Source organism: Mytilus edulis, chromosome 3 (genome assembly GCF_963676685.1).
Source record: "Mytilus edulis chromosome 3, xbMytEdul2.2, whole genome shotgun sequence".
In the NCBI taxonomy this organism is placed as follows: Eukaryota; Metazoa; Mollusca; class Bivalvia; order Mytilida; family Mytilidae; genus Mytilus; species Mytilus edulis.
In genome coordinates this window covers 44141102-44168720 of record NC_092346.1, presented here as the reverse complement: position 1 = coordinate 44168720, position 27619 = coordinate 44141102, and the positions used below count along the sequence as shown (strand labels likewise).

The 27619-nt window shown below is 31.7% G+C and overlaps 2 protein-coding genes across 4 annotated transcripts in view; one reads left to right on the top strand and one right to left on the bottom strand.

Moving 5' to 3' along the window:
- The window catches only part of LOC139516595 (E3 ubiquitin-protein ligase TRIM9-like), a 64031-nt gene extending 63168 nt beyond the window's left edge, over nucleotides 1-863 (bottom strand). Inside the window, exon 1 of one of the 2 annotated variants that reach the window (XM_071306787.1) lies at nucleotides 10-863. In XM_071306787.1, the coding sequence (XP_071162888.1) occupies nucleotides 10-786 (777 nt within the window). In that variant the 5' untranslated portion in view covers nucleotides 787-863. The remainder of the gene's footprint in view (nucleotides 1-9) is intronic. The other variant, XM_071306788.1, reaches the window with a different exon arrangement.
- LOC139516596 (L-2-hydroxyglutarate dehydrogenase, mitochondrial-like) lies at nucleotides 851-15416 on the top strand. 2 transcript variants are annotated; one of them, XR_011662986.1, is made up of 10 exons: nucleotides 851-1016; nucleotides 3037-3164; nucleotides 3534-3685; nucleotides 4390-4521; nucleotides 7805-8005; nucleotides 8655-8816; nucleotides 9438-9595; nucleotides 10012-10143; nucleotides 13351-13693; nucleotides 13740-15416. XR_011662986.1 is itself a non-coding variant. In XM_071306789.1 (9 exons), the coding sequence occupies exons 1-9, from the start codon at nucleotides 862-864 to the stop codon at nucleotides 13544-13546; spliced, it is 1416 nt and encodes a 471-aa protein (XP_071162890.1). In that variant the 5' UTR covers nucleotides 851-861; the 3' UTR covers nucleotides 13547-15416. The 2 variants fall into 2 exon arrangements, 1 of the variants encoding a protein (XP_071162890.1); XM_071306789.1 differs by having other exon boundaries at nucleotides 13351-15416.
- Nucleotides 15417-27619: the final 12203 nt, after the last annotated feature.

Here is a 27619-nt window from a genome sequence, read left to right as displayed (position 1 = left end):
TTCTCTTACCTTGTGAGTTTTTGACATAACCCCAAGGGCCTGGACATCATGATCAACATGACGTCCCTCTTGTCGACAGACATAACAAACAGGCAGTTTACAAAATAAACAATACATGCTTAAATGCTCTTCTTCATGTTCTATACATTTTGCCTCACTTGCTTTATTTTTGGCCCGTAATATAGCTCTCCCTTGAATTGGTCCCACCATATTATGTTTTGCCAAAGGTCCCCTCGAAGGGTGGCAAACATCTTTACATGTATCACAATAAAATATTTCACATTGTTCACACATACTACATGCATCTTTAGCTTCAGAATTATCAGTTTGTTCACACATTTGACATTTACTTGTATGATTTTGTAATTGTTTACATTCATTGCAATATTTTTCCACAATAGCCTCAAGAATAGTATTTTTAGGTAGAGATTTATATCCACTTTCATCTAAAAATACAGGTTTTTTACATACAGGACACCTCACAATATAAGAACTTCCCTGCACTGAGGGTAAAATATTTCCACTTCCAATGTAGCTACTAGGTCTACTATTACATACAACTCCACTGTCAGTTTCACTAACTAAACTTAATTTATCATAATCTTTAAGAAGATCGGTATCCCCTAAAATTTGTAACAAAGAACTATCCTCAAATTGAGACATAAATTCCTGTGAAGACTCCTGCATATTTCCAGCACACTCTAAACAAACAGAGTGAGAACATGGGAAAAAGACGGGCTTTGAATAAAATTTTCTACACTCAGGACATTTTAGTTCCTCATCCATAATCGCACCTGTATGAAGTGCAAAGCCGTTTCAAAGGAAGCGGTTGTTATCAACTGTTGTCTCGTGGGTCACGAGATGTTGCGAGAGAAAATAACAACAACAATGGCAGCCTCCAGGATCACCAGAAAACTTTTCAATCTTTTACCAGTTTGTAAGAAAAGACAGCATGTCTCAATACAATATTTAAACCCACAGATTACTGATTTTACAAATCATCGTTTTTCATCAAGGTTTGTTCTTATTTTCAGTTGCAAATGTGATGCACATAACATGTTGGTGTGACAGAACTAAATACCAACAAAAAATGTTCATAAGTACAAGGAACCGTGTAGGACAAGAGTGTAAAGAAAGACAACCCAACTGATAAATAAGGCCTTATGTAAATGTTGCTGAATTGACCTTTCATCTTTGTTTCAGTAATTGTTTTGCAATCAAAAGAATCAGTTCAACAACAAAAATCATGATTGTTGCTCCCTAAACAACATAACAATTAAAATATGTTTTATATCAGTGAGCTGATGAAGGACAGGCATTTCCAGTGTTGGTCCAACAATAGTTATGTCTTGAAAGGCTTTTTTTTTTGTTTGGCTATGATGCCTGCAAGAGGGTCATAATGGGGGTACCTTCATGACGAATAACGGTAAAAATTCTTGCCAAATGACGTAAACTTTAATGTTTGGTGAATGACGATAAAATATACAGTTTAAGACATTAATAACAATGATAGATTTTGATGAATCACATTAATTTTTTTCCAAAAATGATGGTAAAGATAATTCACGATAAGGATATTTTGACGAATCACAATAAAATTTAAACCAATAATGGCAATTTGATGCTAACAGTAGCCGAAAATGACTGTTTGACACCTGACGTTAAAGGGCATCACTACCCTCCTGCAAGCTCCAGTCTTCCTTTTTGAAAGTGACAAGAAAAAAAAAGTAAATTTTAAGCGACAAGAAATTTGATACATATATACTATAAATTAATACAAGATTTTTTAGAAAAGTTTTTTAATTGCAGTTGATCATTAGTTGGTTTATAAAAATTCAACACAATTGGTTATAGTTTAAACTTTTATGGCACTTCAGTCCTGTAATGACTTTTTAGTGTCTTTTTTTTTAATTACACTGTTTTAACACCCCCAACCCCCTTCCTCCAAATTTTTTTTTGAATTTAAACTGAAACATTTGTGTATACCATATAGACATGATACATGTAGATGACTTTCAACTGTAAATTATGATGTAAATATTTTAGCATTTTATCCTGTTTAATAGACCGAATAATTTGTGGTATACACATATACATTGAATATAAATATGTCGACCATTTGAGTGTGAATAAATAATGATTAGATTTTTTAGATTACAATGTGATTAAAAGATAGACATTGCTGTCCAGACTTAGCTTACTAGGTTTTGCTTATAATTAAGACAATGGAGTGAAACTCTAACTAAATCAATCATGCAAGCATTTCTGACATTATTTATATTTTTCATAAACCTTTTGTATATATTTTAGATATATGAATTTATTTGATTAAATATCAACTTAAGCATTGCAAAAATAATACAAAGCAATTGTTAATACATGTGTACCTAATCTGTATTGCCCATGAAAGCCTCTCTGCCTTTTTCAATGAGATCCATTTATGGTCCATTTTATAAATATTATTGTTATTAGAAATCATGACTTTGGTGGATTTTTTACTACCTGTATTTATGCTTAGTAAATTATACATTTGTAAATGACGATGAAGTTGACTAGAACACTCAAGCATCCAATAAAAAAAAATGCTAGTAAAATCATTGCTTTCCTTTGTCTGAAAAGATTTGAGATTCAAGAATTTTTTGTTACTCTATTTTATAATTTGGCAACCAGTTCTAATCCTTTATAGCATTATATTGAATGTTAAAGTATGTTGCCCTTTAATACTATACTATAGGTGGTATTAGCTATATTCACTAATTCTTGTTGAATAATAATAACAATCTTCGATCTTAGTACAATTGTTTGAACTCTTTGAAAATCTATTATGCCAAATTAGGATTCAATCTATGATAGGTCTAAAGAAGTTAACAGACAGGAAGTCTATTATATATTTGAAGACCTTTATGCATGTTAGATAACCTCTTTGATACACTATACATTTTGTAGCTATTTAAGGCTACTTTTTTTTTTAAATAAAAATGAGAATTAAAATATCTGTAGTATTTTTGAAATGACTGTACTGTTTTATTTATTCAGTTCCACACAAGACAGTTATGACATTGTTATTGTTGGAGGTGGTATTGTTGGTATGGCAACAGCAAGAGAAATACTGGTACGTCATCCAAATTTGTCAGTTGCGGTCCTGGAAAAGGAATCCAAAATATGTAAGTTATTTACTACCTACTTTTACTGGTACCATCCTTTAAACCTTCTATATCAGATATATCCAAAAATGTCAAAGACAGGTGAAAGATACCAAAGGGATATCTAAGCTCATAAGTCAAAAACAAACTAACAATGCCATGGCAAAAAACAACAAAATAACAGTGGGAATCTCAGGTGCTCCAGAAGGGAAATTTTCTTTATCAGATATTTCAACAGTTGCTAACCTCTAGAAGTGCTTTAGTGGATCATGACCCCAAAGCGCATTCTTTTATTTGACTATTAAAGATCTTCTAACCTATCAGTGTTCTTCCTTCAATTATGAATTTACATACAGTCGAGCAATTTCATATTGTTTTGATATATTGTAGCCCCTCACCAGAGTGGACATAACAGTGGAGTGATACATGCTGGTATATACTATACACCTGGTAGTCTGAAGGCCAAGCTATGTGTTGAGGGGGTAGAACTTCTATATAAATACTGTGATGAAAATAATGTTCCATACAAGAAGTGTGGTAAGGTGGGTAACTCTTTTATATCTGCTGAACATTCAGAAATTATTGCAATTGCAAGGTTTTAATTTTGGCTTATAATGGCTTATACTGGGTGAGAATATATGTTATATCTATTGTATTTTACTCAAAGATCTGCTTTGGAGCATATGCGTTGCAGAAAAAAAATTAAAGGGTGACTTTTATAATTAGGTAAATGAAATATACAAAATTTAATGTTTTTGAAATACAAGACAGGGAATGCCCAGACTCCATCACTCAAACTCTAATTTGCAAAACTGCACATTCATCATTTACTGTGAAAGGAGAAGGCATTTACAGATATATGTTAGCTTCAAATATATAAATGACTGAGTTAAAGGATACATGAATGAAAGAACAACCTAACAACTAAAAAAATAGACAAACTTTTACCAAGGATTTGTATATTTTACTATACATATCCTTGCTTTTACCAAAATATTTTTAAATTTTGAACTTGATCAAAGTTAAATGCATTTGAGATTCTTACATTCTTAGATTCTTAACTATTGTGTCTGTATTTATATTGTATGTTTCTCTGTAAACTTGTATCTAGTTTTTAAGAGAATAAAGTATATATCTATCTATCTACATATATTATCCAAAACTAAGTGCTAAAGATAAGAATAGATGTATGAATTTTTAACTCCTACCTTAAAATGATAAATTTTGTTGTAATTTATATTATTAGCTGATTGTGGCAGTCACACCAGAAGAAATCCCAAGACTTGAGGGCTTATTGAAAAGAGGGATTGAAAATGGGGTCAAGGATTTAAAGATGGTTGAATCCCATGAAATACAAGAATATGAACCAAACAGTGTAGTGAGTATAATGATCAAATTTTTTTTGAAAGGTTAATGCAAAAGATGATGCATTTAATGTAGGGTTCCAGCAGGAGCTTGATCATTGAATACCAAGGAAACTGTGCATGCATTTACATTGTATCTTTGTTATGCCCATGATTTAATTAAATTGATCTACATGTAGTTAATACTAGCTGTAACAATATCAACTAAACTAAACACTAAGCAAATTTTAAACCTACAATTGAAAAGTAATCCACATAACATCAATTTAGAAACAAAACCATGAAACTTTAACCCCACATGTATCGCAATAATCATGATGATGCAGGGATCTCCATGGATGAAAATTGAACCATGGAGGAACTTTCACCATTACAAACCTTGTCTACGCTGTACAGTGTAGCGCGATCGGAAGTATTTTATCCCTCCATACAAGGAATGGTGAACATGCTAATTCATTGCTTATTTAAATTATATTTATTTGAATTTTCATTATAGAATTAGAAGTATCAATATTTTCATTTATTGCCGTTTTTAACCATTCAAATGCCAAGTCTTCATGGTCCCCCCTTAGTCGAGAATGACCAAAAGCTGTCATGAAGGTCCCCATGCAGATTTCTTTTATTTTTGGTAATTGTTATGGGGGTTAAAAATCATCTGATGTGGAGCTTATTTTTCGTGGACACTGTCAAATTCAGAGCCCATTACCGGTATGGCTGATTTGCAGCAATAACAAAACAATTTGTACGGGTTATGTAAAAGGTTAAAGAGATTTGTAAAGCAAACGTTGACAAATGAAAAGGTTTTTAATGACTTTATCTGGAAAAATTGATGCTGTGCAACATGCATCTTTCGAGTCTGAATAGAAACCGGAAACGCGGATGTATCAATTTGATTGTAATATACGAAATGAATTCGGAATTTAGATACAATATTTCTTTACAGGAAATATAAAAGTTTTCACATTTAAACTTTTAAAGTAATTCTAAATTATCGTTACAGCAGTACTCGAGTTATTTGCGATGAAATAATATTTACTGTTTTGCGTCTTATTTTGTACTTCTTAACCCTTAGACTGCTGCATTGATTTCTATTGTACTTTTGTGTAATGCTGAGTAAAATTTTAATCACTGATGAAATAAACATGTTCACTTACAATTGCTGTATCTTTGTAAATATTGAATATTCATCAATAAAAGTTATATAATAAAGTATTGTTAGATTCTGTATTTTTTATTTATTTTATTTTTGTGTGAGTCTCTGGTCATTTTTTACCTGTACAGGTGTGAATAGAGGAAAACAAAGGTAAACTTATGTTTTCATGTTTTATTAAGGAATCCATCAATGTAAAAGTATCCATGACTTCAGAACTGAACCAATATAGTTAAAAATCTCTTTTAAGAACTAAGTTCCATTGTGATTATCAAAAAATAAAAGTTTCTTCTCAGACCAACGGCCTTTTTTATGCAAATATTTTCCGGTATTTCCCTCCAACTTTCACTGCGCCGACTTTTACTTCCATGTACAAATATATTTATACGACAAGTTCATTGTTAAAGCTTTCATCAATATATAATCTTGACAAACTTAAAGTTCGGGTCTATTGATGTGAGTCAATATTGATTCACATTTGAAAGGCGAAATGATAAACATCGCAAATCCCGTTTCATGTCATCCATTTTGAACAAGGTCTGGGAATCCCCGTAATTCTCGCTTTAAAAGTCTCCTGTTTGCAGTTTTGATAGAATGTTTCTATTTCTGTCTATTATATCTTCGGTTCTCGTTCAAATCATTTTAATCGGCTGCCGCTGTTGAATCGTTATCATTGAAATACTTCTGAACGTGTTGGCCATTTCTCCAAATAATGTCCGCCATTTTGTCACTTTTTTCATCAAAAATTTTCACTTTCGGTTTATCGCTTATACCTCATTAAAAGTCAAGAGACATTCGAAAGAACGCAGATTTTTAACCAATCAGAATCCATACAAGTCGAAACTGCCGCAATCTCATGAATATTGACTCCGCCCATTCCATGGTAACTGTGTAAACAAACGAGTTACGGAAAACGACTATAGTCGCGAGTAGCAGTAGCGGACTGTCTTATCGGAACGACAATAGTCGCGCGTAGCAGTCTAAGGGTTAAAAAAGGGGGATGCTGATTGCGTAATTCAAAATAAAGCACGTGTTCGACTTGTTAAACTGCTTTCTTTGTAACTGGATTAATTTATTAATTTATTTATTTAATCTAAATGATCATAATCATTTGCTGAAACTTAGTTGATTACTTCGACAAATGGATCGTCTATCCTCAGATAGTATTCTCCTGTCTGGTTTGTTGATCTACCTGTACAAGCTCAGGTACAAGTAATTAGCGATCTTAATCCGGATATCCCTCAGGCGTTAGAACTGTATTGGATTATAACATAAAAAGCCTAAGGGTTATGCAATTACATGCATTTGATTATAATTGATAAAAAAATGGCGTCGGGCTACAAAAAACGATGAAGTTTTGAACGATGGCGGAAGACAATTTAACGATGGCGCAAGACAATTTAACGATGGCGCGAGTCATTTGACGATGGCGCAAGACATTTGAACGATGGCGGGGCTCCATCGTTAAACAGGCCATGGAGATCCCTGATGATGTATAAAAATTTCAACATTTGATAGATTAATGTAATTCCAAATCATTTATCAGCTAACACAAAAACTGAAAGATAACGAAATATATTCCCATAATATATATCATTACGCAGATTAAAGAAATAAAGACTGATTGCTACCAGCAGAAAGGAGAAATTTGTGCTAGAATGTTAAAAACTTGGCATTTCATAGAAAGCCCATCTTTTCAATTGAATTTGCATTTTAATATTAATGAGACGATAATTTGATTTACATTGAGAGTAATAACAGCATCCTCTTTATATTAAAGTGGTGGTAGGAGGGTTTCAGATCCTGAAATCCCAGGCTTTAAAACATGAAATACCGAGGTCCCGAATTTAAATCCCAACATCTTGAAATTCAAAAAAAATAATTCTGGATCCCGAAATCCTGAGCTTAAAAACACCACATCTCGGGAGTCCTGATAAAGGTCCTATCCCTCTCTATTAAGATTGGAGGGCTACACAAATAAACAAAGGGGAAACACCATTTTACTCAAAATTTCTTAGCTATGGTATTGTGTAATAGCCACACTCACCTGGCAATTCTAATTCTGTATAAAAAGAAATGTTTTCTATGAAATATTGGACATTGCATTAAGTATTGTTAAAACCTATTAAATGAGATATATTTTTTAGGGATTGAAAGCCATACACTCTCCTCATACAGGGATCATTGATTATGCAGAAGTAACAAGATCTTATGGTCGAACATTTGAGAAAGCTGGTGGAAAAATCTATACTAACTTCGAAGTGAAATCGTTGGATGTTACAAAGGAAAGTTCACCAGAATCATCAAGTGGCATAAAACATCCTGTTACTGTAAGGGGAGACAACCAAGTAAGTATATAAAATAGACTTCATATTTTTTTAGAATTTTTATGTTATTTCTGATTTCTTATGTTTAGTATGCAGAATGATTTGTATTAATTTTATAACTATCATTTTGATATTCACAAATAAGGAATCACCACTACAATAGTAAGAAAAGAGACTGCAGCAATTATTTCATGGACAGAACATTTTAGGACTGCAGTATACAAATGTGATCACAATAATTAACGAAAAGCCTAAATGAAATATTAAATTTAGGTAAATACATAAGAATTGTAGATTTCAGGAAAGACTTTATAAGTTTTAAGAAATGAACAGTCTTCAAGATATCATTGAGAAAAAGGCACAATTACTACCTTGTGAAAAACACTTAAAAAAAGAAACTTTTAAAATATTCTTATTCATGGGACCTAATGCACATTTTGAGTATTTTTATTAAAAACACTCGATCAAAAGATTTTCAAAATTTATCCCTGGAATAATTGAAGCATGTCTAAAAATTTGGTGTTCATACATATATTTTTGAATGATCTCTGATTTCATATGATGTAAATAGTCAAACAAAAATCTTACTGTAATATCAAAAGTGATAATTAATTTCCCTGCATCTACAGTTTTATTTTATTTAAATTACAAATTTGTATATAATTTTTAGGCTGTGCAGTGTAGATATGTGGTGACATGTGGAGGACTACATTCCGACAGACTGGCAGAGCTGTCAGGGTGTAATAGAGAACCGAGAATAGTCCCATTCAGGGGAGATTACCTTTTACTGAAACACGAAAAATGTGATCTTGTTAGAGGCAATATATATCCTGTATGTAAATTAATTCTAACATTATGAATATCTATATGTCTTAATATTATTTCAATGTTACTTTTAATTAGAAATATTGTTTTTTATGAAAATAAGTAGGAAATGCTGTTAATTAATGAATGGCTATTATTTATTTTAAATTTATTGAACCATAAAATTAATTTTTGACTCTTCACATTGAATAATCCACTAAGCAGATTATGTAAAATGTGAGTTTATTTATTAGTTATTGGTTTTCATTATAAATAAATTTCTATCAAAAATAAGGCTCAAAGAACTTTTTATATTATTTATATTAACAATAACAATGTACACACATGTTGACGTATGAATACACAACGTCAGAGTGAGTGGTCGCCATAAAAATTGACAACATTGAAAATAAAAGTAATACTTTTAACCAATCAGAAGACAGTAAATACACCAAATTTATTTATAAGAAATAAATTAGGCAAATGGAATGTCTGTTAGTCTTTGTATAAAAATGTTCTATATTCAACACTTTTAAACCCTAAAATACTACAAAACATATACATGTACATTCATTTCTAGAACAGATTTAGTAGATGATGTTTTTTGTTATTTCTTTTTATATTACTTATCAATAATCTTAATTTTTAGGTACCAGACCCCAGATTTCCTTTCCTTGGAGTCCATTATACACCTAGAATGAATGGAGATGTGTGGTTAGGTCCAAATGCTGTGTTGTCATTTAAACGAGAAGGATATAATTTAACAGATTTTAATTTGAAAGATACATTTGATGCTTTAAGTTTTAGGTAGGTATTTACAAGACAAGAAATGTTAAAAAAATATCAAATTGAAATAAGAAAACACCATTTAAACATTTAAAAAGAGACAGACAAGACAATATTTCTTGAATTGAGGAAAAAAATAATTAAAAACAAAACAAAAGTCATGATGGCAAAACATATAAAGCTTAACTATTTCCATATTAAAGATTGTATGTTTTCCAGAAAATTTTAAGTGACAATATGGGTTTGTTAAAATGACACAATCTTCCTCATTTGAAGAATTACAGAAAGACTCCTTCGTTCCAAGAAATATAATTATTTGTATTAAGTAAGTTACTTCTTTCCTTGATTGTATGTAGTAGACCTGTCATGTATTAATGAATATAATACAAAAATATTTATTAATTTTATTTTATTGTATTCATTCCATCTTATTTCAGAGGTTTGAGAAAGCTTGCATTTAAAAATTTAGCTTTCGGTCTAAAAGAAATGTATCGTGGGTTTTATATTGGTGCCACAGTGAAACAGTTACAGAGATATGTACCAGAACTTGCCAGAGAAGATGTCATCAGGTAAACATATGATTTAAAAATCTTAAAATATTATGTGAAAATATGAACCAATTGTATAATTAGTATCGGTATTCAAAGTTTCATAAAACAAGCTTTTGAAGTTGCAGCTAAGATCTAAGGTTGGAACGTGTTATTTTTGTTATGACAGTTTTGATCAGCAGACACATGCTCTTTTCCAATGGTGATGATGGAATCAATAATCTCATACTTTTATCTATTCTTCCCTTTTTATTAGCTCACCTGGCCCGAAGGGCCAAGTGAGCTTTTCTCATCACTTGGCGTCCGGCGTCCGTCGTCGTCGTCGTCGTCCGTCGTCCGTCGTCGTCCGTCGTCGTCCGTCGTCGTTAACTTTTACAAAAATCTTCTCCTCTGAAACTACTGGGCCAAATCAAACCAAACTTGGCCACAATCATAATTGGGGTATCTAGTTTAAAAAATGTGTGGCGTGACCCGGTCAACCAACCAAGATGGCCGCCACGGCTAAAAATAGAACATAGGGGTAAAATGCAGTTTTTGGCTTATAACTCAAAAACCAAAGCATTTAGAGCAAATCTGACATGGGGTAAAAATGTTTATCAGGTCAAGATCTATCTGCCCTGAAATTTTCAGATGAATCGGTCAATCGGTTGTTGGGTTGCTGCCCCTGAATTGGTAATTTTGAGGAAATTTTGCTGTTTTTGGTTATTATCTTGAATATTATTATAGATAGAGATAAATTGTAAACAGCAATAATGTTCAGCAAAGTAAGATCTACAAATAAGTCAACATGACCAAAATGGTCAGTTGACCCGTTTAGGAGTTATTGCCCTTTATAGTCAATTTTTAACCATTTTTCGTTAATTAAAGTAATCTTTTACAAAAATCTTCTCCTCTGAAACTACTGGGCCAAATTAATCCAAACTTGGCCACAATCATCTTTGGGGTATCTTGTTTAAAAAATGTGTGGCGTGACCTGGTCAACCAACCAAGATGGCCGTCACGGCTAAAAATAGAACAAAGGGGTAAAATGCAGTTTTTGGCTTATAACTCAAAAACCAAAGCATTTTGAGGAAATCTGACATGGGATAAAAATGTTTATCAGGTCAAGATCTATCTGCCCTGAAATTTTCAGATGAATCGGTCAATCGGTTGTTGGGTTGCTGCCCCTGAATTGGTAATTTTGAGGAAATTTTGCTGTTTTTGGTTATTATCTTGAATATTATTATAGATAGAGATAAACTGTAAACAGCAATAATGTTCAACAAAGTAAGATCTACAAATAAGTCAACATGACCAAAATGGTCAGTTGACCCGTTTAGGAGTTATTGCCCTTTATAGTCAATTTTTAACCATTTTTCGTAAATTAAAGTAATCTTTTACAAAAATCTTCCCCTCTGAAACTACTGGGCCAAATTAATCCAAACTTGGCCACAATCATCTTTGGGGTTTCTAGTTTAAAAAATGTGTGGCGTGACCTGGTCAACCAACCAAGATGGCCGCCACCGCTAAAAATAGAACATAGGGGTAAAATGCAGTTTTTGGCTTATAACTCAAAAACCAAAGCATTTTGAGGAAATCTGACATGGGATAAAAATGTTTATCAGGTCAAGATCTATCTGCCCTGAAATTTTCAGATGAATCGGTCAATCGGTTGTTGGGTTGCTGCCCCTAAATTGGTAATTTTGAGGAAATTTTGCTGTTTTTGGTTATTATCTTGAATATTATTATAGATAGAGATAAATTGTAAACAGCAATAATGTTCAACAAAGTAAGATCTACAAATAAGTCAACATGACCAAAATGGTCAGTTGACCCGTTTAGGAGTTATTGCCCTTTATAGTCAATTTTTAACCATTTTTCGTAAATTAAAGTAATCCTTTACAAAAATCTTCTCCTCTGCAACTACTGGGCCAAATTAATCCAAACTTGGCCACAATCATCTTTGGGGTACCTAGTTTAAAAAATGTGTGGCGTGACCTGGTCAACCAACCAAGATGGCCGCCACCGCTAAAAATAGAACATAGGGGTAAAATGCAGTTTTTGGCTTATAACTCAAAAACCAAAGCATTTTGAGGAAATCTGACATGGGATAAAAATGTTTATCAGGTCAAGATCTATCTGCCCTGAATTTTTCAGATGAATTGGACAACTGGTTGTTGGGTTGCTGCCCTCCAATTGGTAATTTTTAAAGAAATTTTGCCGTTTTTGGTTATCTTGAATACTATTATAGATAGCGATAAACTGTAAACAGCAATAATGTTCAGCAAAGTAAGATCTACAAATAAGTCAACATGACCTAAATGGTCAATTTACCCCTTAAGGAGTTATTGCCCTTTATAGTCAATTTTTAACAATTTTCATTAATTTGGTAAATTTATGTAAATTTTTACTAAATATAGTTCTCTGTTACTAATGGGCAAAGTTCATTATAGATATAATTGTAAGAAGCAAAATCGTTCAGTAAAGTAAGAACTTCAAACACATCACCATCACCAAAATACAATTTTGTCATGAATCCATTTGTGTCCTTTGTTTAATATGCACATAGACCAAGGTGAGCGACACAGGCTCTTTAGAGCCTCTAGTTGAGCTTGTGAAATTAATTTTTTAGAAAGTGAGAAAAACTGATCATAGATTCTGTCAGCGGCATCAAAATTTTGGTTTAGTTTGTGGTTGAAGTTTTTTATGCCCCACCTACGATAGTAGAGGGGCATTATGTTTTCTGGTCTGTGCGTCCGTTCGTTCGTCCGTCCGTCTGTCTGTCTGTCCATTCGTCCGTCTGTCCCGCTCCAGGTTAAAGTTTTTGGTCAAGGTAGTTTTTGATGAAGTTGAACTCCAATCGACTTCAAACTTAGTACACATGTTCCCTATGATATGATCTTTCTAATTTTAATGCCAAATTAGAGTTTTTACCCCAATTTCACGGTCCACTGAACATGGAAAATGATAGTGCGAGTGGGGCATTCGTGTACTGAGGACACATTCTTGTTTGTAAAGTCTTGATCAATTTCTCTTGTAATTTCATAGAATAAGCTTTCAGTAGGCACAACTGAATTTATTCTTATAGTGAAAAATTTAGGGTTGAAAAAATCCACATAAAATCATTAGGGTTGGTTGGAAAACCCTATTATAACAATTAATCTTTTAATCAGCTATACTTCTTCTGGTAACTTCTTTAATAATGTCTTTCGAAATTATTAGAATTTGATAAATTTTATATTTTTACAGGGGTCCTTCTGGTGTAAGAGCTCAAGCTTTAGATAGAGAAGGACAGTTAGTAGATGACTTTGTATTTGACAGTGGTACAGGAGATCTTGGCAGTAGGATATTACATGTAAGGAATGCTCCGTCACCAGCAGCAACATCATCTCTGTCTATAGCTAACATGGTTACAGATAAAGTAGAACAGACATTCCAATTATAGTATCAGTCTACTTTAGGAATTATGGTGCAATAACCAGCAATTTGTTTTATCTTAGTTCATTATCTGTGATAATTATTTAAATTAAGTATGATTTTTGTCTATTTTTATAATTCATTCAAGGGGAGATAATTATGGGACTGTAATAAAGTATCATTCATCCAAGGGGAGATAATTATGTGATCATACTATAAAGTAAGAGCCATATCAATGAAACTATTTTCCTTAATTTCTAAACTGTTTCGTTGACATGTAAAACAATTTCAAACTTCATAACATGTTGAAATTGGTTGGTCAAGGAAATAGTTGAGATGTACAAATCATGGCTTTATTTAACATTATTCATTCAAGGGTAGATAATTATGTGATCATAATATAAAGATTTAAATCAATGAAACTGTTTTCTTAAATTTGTAAACTTTTTTGTTGGACAGGTAAAGCAATTTCAAACTTTGTAACATGTTGAAATTGGCTGGTCAAGAAAGTGGTTGAGCTGTACAAATGATGGCTTTATTCAACATCAATCATGTGATAATTTATGAAAATAAATAAGCGTGGAATTTAGATGTAAAAAAATAATCATAAGCAACAAAACAAGATATTTATTCCTGAATCAGTCTTGTTTGTTCATGAGTTTAATTTTCTTTTAAATTTGAATTTGACCATGGACTTTTTAATAGAAATGAAACAGAAAATGCAAAGAACTTTGTCTTTTTCTATGAATTCTCAATTTGTTTTGGTGCAATGTTACTCAGAATGTCTTGACCTTGTATTTAATGAAAGAAACTAAATTTAATCTTTGTTTTTCATAAGAATATTATTCAATTGTGAATTTAAACTTTGTTTTTCATAAGAATTTTATTTGATTGTAAATTTGTATTTCGTTAGAATATTATTTGATTGCTCAAGGTTGTCTCATATTATGTGCCTGATATTAGAAGTTTATATTTAGAAATCCAACAGAATTTTTCATATTAAATTACCTACATTAGGTATGAAAGATATCTGAAGAATCATGTTTTTAATGTTGTAGATGAAAATATTTTTATACGGATCTTTGTTGATACAGATAGAATTTGACATGCTTCAAGAATGATAAGTTTAGTTTTTGAATACATTTAAGCCCATTATTTGTATGAATAATAAATGCAAAGTTGATAAAGAAAAGTGGCATATTATAATGCATCTTTTATTACATATTTGATGTTAAAAAAAAGTTTAAGCTATACTTGTTGAATTTTTAATGAATTCTGTTTATGAGAGGGAATTCAAAGATGTGTATATATTGATTTAGAAATTTATGTTTGGACATTTTTGAAGTTTATATTGATATTACATATTTTTACAACTGTATTTATTTGTTACATTGTTTTGTGAAACTGCAGTTTCATTTTGAGTAGTTAAGCCACATTTTATGGTATTGTTGTTATTCCTTTGGAAATATTTAGATAAATTTATGGTTAAAAATGGTGTCATGGGAAAGTATATCCTCTATATTTCAAAAATAATATTGAAAACACGTCTGAATCCTGGCCTACCATATAAACATACACACTAAAAATTCGTTTTCTTTCTAAATGGTACCAGGTTATCACAGAAAAGATCATTTATCATTATTTTTCATACTGTGCATACAAAGTATGTAATCGGTTAAAGCAAACAATCTACAAAAACAACATACAAGTGCCTTTCTATCAAAAATAATGAGAAACTTGTATGTAATAAATATAAGCATTCTAATAAATAGTATATCCAGGTTGCAGATTTTTTAAAGAGGGTATTCAATATGTTTGAAATATATTTGTATTTTTTTACAAACAATCATGTACAATAATGTGATCATGTATTTAGTGAATAAACAGAATCAAAATAGCGTGTCCTATTTTATTATTATGGCATGTGTGCTATTTATACAGCTGAATTGAATATTGGCATAAAGCTGAAAATTCAAGATGAAAGGAAATTTATATTTACATCATCAATTCACTGAATAAATGGAAGTGTTGAGTGTATTCGAATGAAACAGCAACCCAACTTTACCAAAAAAAAATTTAAAAATCATTATAGGTAAAAACACAATATTCAGCAATAAACAAGTCTTCATAGAATATATAAATTTCTAAATATGGACTAAATTGCAGAATGTTAGTTGTTCTGTCTGGGCGATCTGGCTTCTTTCACACAAAAAAACGGACCTCACAATATAGCAAATAGCGCTGATCGTGGCATTGAAGACCAAATATCAATCAATTAGTCTAGATCTTGAATAAAAACAGTCATCAACTGTCTTCCACCATAACCACATCTCCATAGTAACAGAAAATACCACAACTTATTTAACAAAAGATAATCTAGTCCTGCCTATCCGTCTGTCTATTATCAGTTCAATGTCCAGAAAATTATTTTGAATGGTTCAAAATATTTTCATGTATGTATAAATTTGTGGTAATTGATATCATTGTTATCTAATTTTTATTGTTTAATCCTTAGATAAAATCATTTCATATTGGTTAATGTAAAAATATCAGTATGTCAGAATAGAGTAGTCTACAACAGTTACTAAAATGCCCTTTTAGAAAACAATACTGGATAATGCTAAAAATAAATAGTCTATGTTCTATTCAATCTAACAGTAAACAGTGCAATGTAGTAAGCTCAAGCTCGTTGAAGTCTCTAGTTGAATAAGGTGGTAGACCAAGGGAGATAACTGAATTTATTCCTAGTTGATGAGAATCGAAAATTAGGGTACCTGCTGCTAATATGCCCTTTGAAAAACATTGTGTGAGTTACCTCAAATTCTAAAAGAAAGGGCCTCAAACTTATCTTTTAAAATGTCATGCAACTTCAACCAAACAACCTCAGTAGTCCTTAGATAATGCATTGTGCACTGTAATTGATTGATTGTTTGTTGCTTAATGTCCAGGGGCAAATATTTCAAATCAGGTTTCAACATATTAAGACAACTTTCAAAATCGTTTGAAAATAGTAGATTTGGTACTATTGTCTATGAGACAACTATATCGACCAGAGACAAAATGGCATAGAGATAACAAATATAGGTCACTGTATGGCCTTCAACAATAATCAAAACTATACCACATATAGTCTGCTTTAAAGGCACTGCAATGTAAAAGGAGAAGAAAACAAACAGCCTGATTCATGTTAAAAAACAATGAAGGAAAACAAATATGATATACAGCAACAAACCACTTCTACTGAATTACAGGCACCTGTCATGGTACAGGTACGGTACATATATAATGTGGCAGGGTTAAACATGCTTGAGGGCGCCACTGTGTAACCTTCACCAATGCTTGTAAATTGGTTCAACTATAGAACAGGAAATCTCCTGCATTCAATACAAAAAAAAAAGGATTTGTGGTACAGGATTAACTAAAATTTAGTGTAATTGTATTACCTGCTTGATGACGTCTTTATGTCTAGCCACAAATACTACATGCATATACTAGTATAGAATGGCTATTGATGATATTAGTAGACCATTTATGTACTTGACTTACAAACTGAGACAACAACAAAATTATGAGCTAGGTCACAAGATGACAGTCCACAGTATGACAAATTACTACTTTAACTCTAATCCCCTCCCCTTCATGAATGTGACCTACCAAATTAAACTATTTGCCGAATTTGTTATCACATAAGCAACACGACAGGTGCCACATGTGGACCAGGATCTGCTTACCCTTCCGGGGCATGTGAGATCACCCTTAGTTTTTTGTGGTGTTCGTTTTGCTTATTCTATAGTTTTCTATGTTGTGTCATGTGTATTATTGTTTGTCTGTTTGCCTTTTTTCATTTTTAGCCATGGTATTGTCAGTTTGTTTTCGATTTATGAGTTTGTGTCCCTCTGGTATCTTTCATCCCTCTTTTAACACATTATTCTGAAAGTCCAATCAGTTTATGCTAGATTACACACATTTAATGCTTGGTGGAGATGCAACCAATTTAAGTTTTATTTGAGTTTCTGGATTGATGAACCCTGCTTTGTACTTTATTGACACGCTCATCCTGATTTTTAGTGTGCTAGTTCGCAAGGTTATAGTCACATTAATCTAATTCCAAGCCGACCATTCTTTGCTCTTTTAAATCCTTCCCATTAAATATATATGCTGTTGTCTAGCTGACAAAGTAGCAAATACTAAATTTGTTCCGTAAATCCGAGTCATTTTAGGACTAGTATTCTTGAATAGAATAGAATAGAATAGAATGTTATGTCCCAGGTTCATACTATATAAATAACACATAGCTGAGAGGGTGATAGAGCAGATTGTTTCCTCGAGAAAACATTGTTAACGGCGGCGAAGTCAGGGATATTAGAACAAGATTGCACACACTGAAATGTCTCGCCTTCTTTGCTAATCATTGATATTATGTTGATAGTCCTAAGTATAACGCTTTATTACAGCTGTCACATAAACTTAACATTAACCAAGAACAAGAATGTGTTCAAAGTACACGGATGCCCCACTCAATCATTTTCCATGTTATATTGACCGTATAATAGGGTAAAAATCTAATTTTGCATTAAAATTGGAAAGATCATACCATACTAAGTTTCAAGTTGATTGGACTTCAGCTTCATCAAAAACTACCTTGACCAAAAACTTTAACCTGAAACCCCCACTTTCATTTTCTATGTTCAATGGACCGTGAAATCGGGGTCAAACGTCTAATTTGGTTTTAAAATTAAAAAGATCAAATCATAAACAACAAGTGTACTAAGTATCAAGCGGTTTGGACTTCAGCTTCATCAAAAACTACCTTGACCAAAAACTTTAACCTGAAGCGGGACGAACGAACGGACGAACGAACGGACGCATGAACAGAGCCACAGACCATAAAACATGATGCCCCTCTACTTTCTTAGGTGGAGCATAAACAACTTAAAACATTGATCAATGAACCATGAAAATGAGTTCAAGGTCAGATGAACCACGCCAGGCAGACATGTACAGCTAACAATGCTTCCATACAACAAATAAATTTGACCTATTACTTATAGTTTAAGAAGAAAAAAACACGAAACTCAAACACTAAACACTGTGCAATGAACCTTGAAATTAAGGTCATGGTCAAATAAAACCTGCGGGACTGACATATAGATCATAAAATATTTCCATACACCAAATATAGTTGACCTTTGGCATCTAATATAAGATTAAAAGACCAAAAATCAAAAACTTAACTTTGACCACTGAATCATGAAAATGAGGTCAAGGTTAGATGACATCTGCCCGCTAGACATGTACACCTTACAATCATTCCATACAACAAATATAGTAGACCAATTGCCTAAAGTATGAGAAAAACAGACCAAAACACCAAAACTTAACTATAACCACTGAACCATGAAAATGAGGTCAAGGTCAGATGACACCTGCCAGTTGGACATGTACACCTTACAGTCCTTCCATACACCGAATATACTAGCCCTATTGCTTATAGTATCTGAGATATGGACTTGACCACCAAAACTTAACCTTGTTCACTGATCCATGAAATAAGGCCGAGGTCAAGTGAAAACTGTCTGACAGACATGAGGACCGTGCGAAAACCAAGAATAATGCTTACTTGGGCCCCTTTTAGCCCCTAATTCCAAAACTGTTCAGACCTCAACTCCCAAAACCAATCCCAACCTTCCTTTTGTGGTCATACACCTTGTGTTAAAATTTCATAGATTTCTATTCACTTTTACTAAAATTAGAGTGCGAAAACTAAAAGTATTCGGACGACGACGACGCCAACATCATACCAAAACACGACCAAAAAATTTTTAATTTTTGCGGTCGTATAAAAACTTGAAAAGTAAGCTACATCATGTACATGTAATGTAATTTTTTTCACCGAAGCCTTTCAGTACTATCAATTAAAACTATTTAGTCAAAATTTAACACTAGTATTAAGGTTTATCAGAACAAATTGGCAAATATGACCATCACCTAAAAAACTACTGTGTACATACTTATCTGTGCGGTTTGGGAAGTTTTAACATCGATTCTCTGTATGCATCAACCAACAGCTGGCCACATAAAAAAATATTGTGATAGAAAAACTACCTCTAACATCAAAGTTAGTTGCATTATTCATAAAAATCAGTTTAAAATCTTAATCATCCCAGTCCTTCTTGTCAGTTGCCAAGGAACATAAATTTCCTTAGCAACCAAGGAAAAATTTACCTCAAAATGACCAAATTTCAATTATGAACAGCTCATTTATTATGGCAGATAGCTTTAAAAATATTCTCATTAAATGAACAACAGACTATGCTTTATAAAAATATATTTATTAAAGTAAATCTTATACGGTGAAATACAGTATAGAATATCAGAGCTAATAGCTATTTCAGGTACTGTGGATCTTAAGCAAAAAGAGTAAAATTCGACCAAATTTGGTCCCTAAAATATTTTTTTCGCAGAAATATAGCCAAAACATGACTCACTACACTTAAAGATTAGGTATTCAGCTAGTCATTAATGAAAAAATATCTCTGGGTAAATATATTTTAAATCGATGGCGGATAATTCAAATTGGGTCATATTAGGGGTGTAAACTCTTCATGTAGACCAATTTTTCATATGTTTTCTATCATACCAGACAATTTCCACCATATAAACTAACTAACATCTTATATTGATGTTGGTGTTTGTTGAATATGTTTTTTCAAATGACTGACCTATGGTTGACAATAAAAAAACCTTAATGCAAACCTTAAAAAAAGAGGGGGTGGGGGTAGTGACATATTTAAAAAAAAAAAAAATTTGCACAAAAAATTTAGAAATAGAGAGGCACTAAAATCAAACAATTTTGGATGGATGCTTCAAATGATTTTCTTTAAATACAGAGATAAACAAAATGGGTTCATTACTAGGTTCATTATATTTATGGAAAATTTGGGTTTTATGTTTAAAAATTGGGGATTTAGAGAATCAATTTATTTTACAGCATATTCTTCAAGTAATTAAGTAAAAACTCGTTTGAATCAAAACTGAACATATAACTTGGTAATTTTTTTTCTTCAATTTAATTAAAGTAAAGGTTAGAGGACAAAATACTACATCTTTGTGGAAAACCCGTAATTTTGGAATGAAGTGTATTTTAGGCAGATGCTAATTTTAATAAGTATCAGTGGCAGTGCTACTGTTGTTCTTTCGTACAGTATTCATACTTGAATTATTTTTCAAAGAAAAAAGGTTTTGGTGTTTTCTTTTGAGTGTTTTTTTTTTGTTGTTGTTATATATGTTAGCGGCAATAAGTGAACTTAGGCATTAAGCTTAAATCCTAGGCAATAAGTTAACGCCTAGGCATTAAGTTATTGCCTGAAATTTTCAGCTTATTTCCTGAAATCTGATGATGATTATTCGCCCTATTGCCGAACATGGTTTTAGGCAATAACAAAACTCTGGAATTTATGCATATTTGGTGATTAAATCTGGATATAAAGTCATTTCTTAATTACATTTCTAATATTACATGTATAAATATACATTATTTTGATAGATTTTCAAATAAAGTAAGTTTATTAAGTAAGTTAGCATTTAAAAAACAGAATTTACTCATACTTGTTTTTGTGGTATTACAAAATATAAAAAAATATTCAATTTAAAAAAGGGGGAGATTCTATAGAATAATTAAAATATCTATTTTAAAATTTGTACACTTCTCTAGTCAAAAGTAGACAAAATTAAGCATTGATTTTTTGCTCACACCATTTTCCATTTTTATACGACCGCAAAAATTGAAAATTGTTTGGTCGTATATTGGTATCACGTTGGCGTCGTCGTCTGCGTCGTCATCGTCGTCATCGTCGTCGTCCGAAGACATTTGGTTTTTGCACTATAACTTTAGTATAAGTAAATAGAAATATATGAAATTTAAACACAAGGTTTATGACCACAAAAGGAAGGTTGGGATTGATTTTGGGAGTTTTGGTCCCAACAGTTTAGGAATTAGGGGCCAAAAAGTGCCCAAATAAGCATTTTCTTGGTTTTCGCACTATAACTTTAGTTTAAGTAAATAGAAATCTATGAAATTTTGACACAAGGTTTATGACCACAAAAGAAAGTCTCAACATTTTAGGAATAAGGGGCCCAAAGTGTCACAAATTAAACTTTGTTTGATTTCATCAAAAATTGAATAATTGGGGTTCTTTGATATGCCGAATCTAACTGTGTATGTAGATTCTTTATTTTCGGTCCCGTTTTCAAATTGGGTCCAAAATTTAACTAAGTTTGATTTAAAAAAAAATGAATTCTTGGGCTTCTTTGATATGCTGAATCTAAACATGTACTTAGATTTTTGATTATGGGCCCAGTTATTAGGTTGGTCCAAATCAGGATCCAAAATTATCATATTAAGTATTGTGCAATAGCAAGAAATCTTCAATTGCACAGTATTGTGCAATAGCAAGAAATTTTCAATTGCACATTATTGCGCAATAGCAAGAGATCTTCAATTGCACAGTGTTGTGCAATAGCAAGTATTTTCAATTGCACAGTATTACACAATAGCAAGAAATATCTAATTGCACAATATTGTGCAATAGCAAGAAATTTTCAATTGGAGTTATCATTCTTTGTCCAGAATAGTAGTTGAATCAACTTAAATCATTGTTTTATACAATATACAATGTATATTCACTTTTACTACCAACTGATAGATTAAAACAATCTTTACCATTCTGTGATAACAAGCACTTTTTTTACATTTTAATATTTTATGATGTATTTAAATGAATAGTTATTGTTGCAAACTCCATTAGAAATTTGAATTGAGACCAGTTTTGGAATAAGGGAAAGGGGGATGTGAAAAAAAATTGGGGGGAGGGGGTGTTCAATTTTTCTCATTTCAGATTTCATAAATAAAAGGAAAATTTCTTCAAACATTTTTTTGAGAGGATAAATATTCAACAGCATAGTGAATTGCTTAAAGGCAACAAAAAATATTTAAAGTTCATTAGACCACATTCATTCTGTGTCAAAAACCTATGCTGTGTCAACTATTTAATCACAATCCAAATTTAGAGCTGAATCCAGCTTGAATGTTGTGTCCATACTTGCCCCAACCGTTCAGGGTTCAGCATATGCGGTTGTGTAAAGCTGCGCCTTGCTGAGCATCTGGATTTTTTTTTTATCAAATAAGTAAATTTCCTTTGTTAACAGTTCCATAACTTGTGATAACAAAATGATTTTAACACAGATTTATACTATTATTTGATGCGTTTTAATATAGATAACATAATTTATTAGTGATTTTATTTCTGGTCTCTTATGGACAGTTGTCTCAGTGGCAATCATACCACATCTTCTTTGTTACATTTAGGATGAAACTGGGCACTGTAGTTTTGCATTGGTAAAATTTGATTTTTTTCTTTTGCTCATATTCAAACGTATGTAATTGCAGTATTAAAATAAATAGCTGAAGTACTCCGTATTTATATGAAAGATTCACGAGATTTGCCTTTGAACTTTTTTAGTATGAAACCGTGAAACTTCGATTCAGCTCCCTCAAAGCAAATAATGATTTTACCGGTTATATATTTTATATATAAATCATAGTTATATTTTTTTACTTATGTTTTGTTGCAAAGCAGTTATAATATCAACATTATTTATTACCATTTAATTTAAAACTAATAATTTTTTTCTAATAATTTTTTTTTTTTAAGTTGTTGGTTAAATTTGATAAAATATATCAATTTTTTCATTTGCTAATTTCTTTTCCGCCAATACTTAAGACAGCGGTCTAGTGAGGAAAAGTGATCCAGAAATAGTATAATCAAGTTGTCTCCTATATATTATTGCTGCTAAAGTTTTTTTTCTCTATCTCTTGAACGAAAAGGAGTAGGTCCGGTAAGGACCGATTTGGCCTCAAATTTCAGGCTCATTTGATGAAAGATTTTGACCCCTTTTTAAACACTTAAGTGTCTATTTCATTTGAATCAATTAGTTTATGTGAAAGATTTTAACTGATTTAGTCATTAAAAACGATCCAATTCAAGCTCAAATATGAAAAATCTACCAAATAGGACGAAAAATGTCACTTTTCGGATGGTTTTTGTCAAAAATGAAAGTGGCCGCATCCGTGTTCATTCTCAACCTTTATATATGTTATGTATTATCATAATATACAGCTTACATTTCAATATTAAGGATGAACACAAATGCGGCCACTTTCGTTTTACACGAAAACCGTCTAAAATTTAACTAAAATGATAGAATTGTGAAGATTTCAGTAATTTAGCATGACTTAATGGTGTTAGTACCCGATATATGTGCATTGTATTGTCAAAAACAGTCCATATTTATGTAGCAGAAGCATTCTACTGTCCAATAAATAACTAAAAGTTTTTACAATCTGATAAAACTGCTATATTTTGGGGTCAAAAAGGGGTCTTACTGGACCTACTCCTTTCAAAACAGGGAAATAACTCATTTTTCGAAATTACATCCAGATTAGTTTGAGCATGAAATATTTAATTGCTGGAATATGTAATATGATATAATTACCCGCAAAACATCTAAAAATAGTTGTTTTCATAAGAAAGGACTATTTTATCATGAAAATATTCACATGAAATATTTATTTACAAATAGAACCTAAAAAAGGGGGAATTTCAGGGTAAATTACAATGACTAATATTCCTCTATTGGCAACTTTCTGCAACATTTACCCAAGAATTTTTTTGCAGCATTTTGTTGACAAAACATCCATAATTTTATATTTTATAGTCTTTTATGTGAGGATTTCTGCGTTTGTGGTAAAATCAGATGTAAAAAATGACAAAAAACGGCAAAAATCATGCCGATTTTTGTGTTAAGTGGACCACCTGATGTACCAAAAAACTGTTTTTATTCGAAAAATTTGTCAGTTAGCAGTTTAAATGATCGAAATCTTCTCTTATACCCATGAAAATAACAAAAAATGAAATGCTTTATCTCATTTTTACCATAAAATACAATGTTAGCCATTTCTCCTTGCTATACTAATATATGCATATGATGTCACGTGGTTTCCATGGCAACCAGACTAGATAGATTTTTTTATTGATTTTTTTTTTAATTTGACTGTTAGTTTGGACCATTTCAACTTAAAAAAAAGTAATCGAAAAAAAATAATCTGGCCAAAATTTTTCATATTTGGTCTATTATTACAGAGAATTGATGTTAAATGTTTTTAGATATATAAATGTTAAATTTATTTTGCATATCTGAAAGATGAAATCATTTTTGGTGAATGTCTGGATTCAAAATATTTTTTGTGTCCTCTAATTGAACAGATTTTTTATTCATCAATTTGGGAATCAGGATATTTTTTACGGGGAAAATGCACAGGCACATGTCTCAGAAAAAAAATTCCTATATACCTTATTATAACACGGTTTATAGGAAAAAAAATTCTGAGACAAGTGCCTGTGGGAAAATACCATAACCCTTTTCAAATTCAATGCGTTCCCTAAACATTTTTAATCTGAAATTATAATTATAACAACCAACAACTAATCAATATATATAGGACATTGTCTAAGTATTTATTTAATAGTTAGCAATACAGCTTATTATGTATTATTGTCATTTTGTTTATTTTCTTTGGTTACATCTTCTGACATCAGACTCGGACTTCTCTTGAACTGAATTTTAATGTGCGTATTGTTATGCGTTTACTTTTCTACATTGGTTAGAGGTATAGGGGGAGGGTTGAGATCTCACAAACATGTTTAACCCCGCCGCGTTTTTGCGCCTGTCCCAAGTCAGGAGCCTCTGGCCTTTGTTAGTCTTGTATTATTTTAATTTTAGTTTCTTGTGTGCATTTGGAAATTAGTATGGCGTTCATTATCACTGGACCAGTATATATTTGTTTAGGGGCCAGCTGAAGGACGCCTCCGGGGACGGGAATTTCTCGCTACATTGAAGACCTGATGGTGACCTTCTGCTGTTGTTTTTTGTTTTTTATTTGGTCGGGTTGTTGTCTCTTTGACACATTCCCCATTTCCATTCTCAATTTTATAGGTATATCATAAATATGTACATGTATAAAACTGTCATTTAAGGTAGCGCCTTCCTCATATCAATAAGAGAGAATTCAACATTTAATTTACCAAAAATCTGATCTTTTTTTCAAGTGGTCACTGAACCATGAAAATGAGGTCAAGGACATTGGACATGTGACTGACGGAAACTTCGTAACATGAGGCATCTATATACAAAGTATGAAGCATCCATATCTTCCACCTTCTAAAATATAAAGCTTTTAAGAAGTTAGCTAACGCCGCCGCCGCCGCCGCCGGATCAGTATCCCTATGTCGAGCTTTCTGCAACAAAAGTTGCAGGCTCGACAAAAATCAACACAATCGAAGCAAGATGTTTCATTTGTTTTTATTTTGACAGTCAAATAATGAAATCGACCAAAACGTGGAACTTAAGCATTGTCTTTAATTACTTGATGTCAGTTCAATTCATTGTTCTTTACATTATCGATTTTTGATTGTTCTAGACGAGAGGGTTACATTAAAATCAAATTGTCTCCAGCTCAGCCATGTGATAGAGTAAATTGTTTCCCTCTTATTGGCCAATCAAAATCTGGCATTTTTACGTGCAGTATACTAAATCAAAATGTCTGATGAAGAAAAAGGTGAAATGAAAATTCATTTTGTTAACCTAAGAAAAAAAATGTTTTGACCTGTAGATGTATTTTTTTTTTATTGTTGTATCATTGATTACATTCAAAACCTATTTTCATTCCTACTTGTAGGACTCTAAAGTGCGATGGGGACGCTAAAGTGCGATGGACACGCTAAAGTGCGACTGGTATACGCTAAAGTGCGATGCTTCCATACGCTAAAGTGCGATGGTCCGCGAAAGTAAAGACGTTAGAAATGTAGTTGGATTATGACGTTAAAGGGAAATTCCGCGATTTTTTACTTATCATCTAATTATGTTCATCTGAACATAAAAAACACATTTGCAAAGTTTTAAATTTATAGTCCTTCTAATAACGGAGAAAATCAAGTATTTGTAACTTTTTTGGTTGAATTCTCGAGTGGGTCGTGACGTATTAGCCCGATTTATTGAATTCTGGGAAAAAATAAAATCTGTTTAACTCTTATAGCTTATCGACAATATACGTAATTAAAAGCGCACAGCTGACGAATGGTCGAAGTTATTAACCACAATATAAGAATGAACGAAAATGAATATGCATATACCGTTTTGTATTGATTGAATTAAACTCCTATAAAATTATCTCTAGTAAATGTTTTTGAATAAATTTAATTAATTATTGTTGAGATTTTTTTCATAAAATATTTATTGAACATTTTTACTGATATTGAACTGAAAATATTTCAGTTCTATTTACCGTTATTGTTTTGATAATCATTTCAATGCAACTAATGTGTGAGCAGAGTGTGTATATTATTTTGTAAAGGTCACTGTATATTTCTCGGCTTGAGGTCAATTCGTTTACCTTGTAGCTATTTAGCCGCAGGTGTGAGTTCAAGCGTACACAGGTATAAATGTTGTTATTTGGAAAGGATAAACAGAAAGGATTAGAAAGAGTATGCTGTCACGATGTTAATACACTAAGATTTAATACACGATGAGAATAAAGATACAATAATTAAATTGTGTAAATTAATTGAAAATAAAATTCAGATTCGTAATTCTGAAAGTGTATAAAAATAAAAGGAAACAATTTTTGATTACTTTCTTAGCGGCAATTGGCGTAAAGATTCAAATATGAAGCAAAAAATAGTAGTTTTAATCTTTTATAAAAACTAAATGCAATAAATATTACCCAATTTGATATACAATTGTACATCTGTTTGATATCATTGACTTTACCGGAATTTCTTAACTTGTATTCAAATCTGGCTGTGTTTAAATGCTAATAAAACTATTGCAATTTTAAAGTTTTTAATTGACAAAAAAATACAACATACAACATGCATGATTTTTTTTTTTAGTTTCTTTTTAACATTTTATTCTTACATAATTAAATTCATTTGACAATCATTTACACGAACTTTTTGTGAAAAGAATATCAATTATCTAAGCT

Bases quoted from the DNA above. Each gene is read 5' to 3' on its own strand.
- LOC139516596 (XM_071306789.1), top strand. From the start codon at position 862: ATGTTGCGAGAGAAAATAACAACAACAATGGCAGCCTCCAGGATCACC. The intron at 3,686-4,389 runs GTGGGTAACTCT...TTATATTATTAG, and splicing joins CATACAAGAAGTGTGGTAAG to CTGATTGTGGCAGTCACACC. The intron at 4,522-7,804 runs GTGAGTATAATG...TATATTTTTTAG, and splicing joins AATATGAACCAAACAGTGTA to GGATTGAAAGCCATACACTC.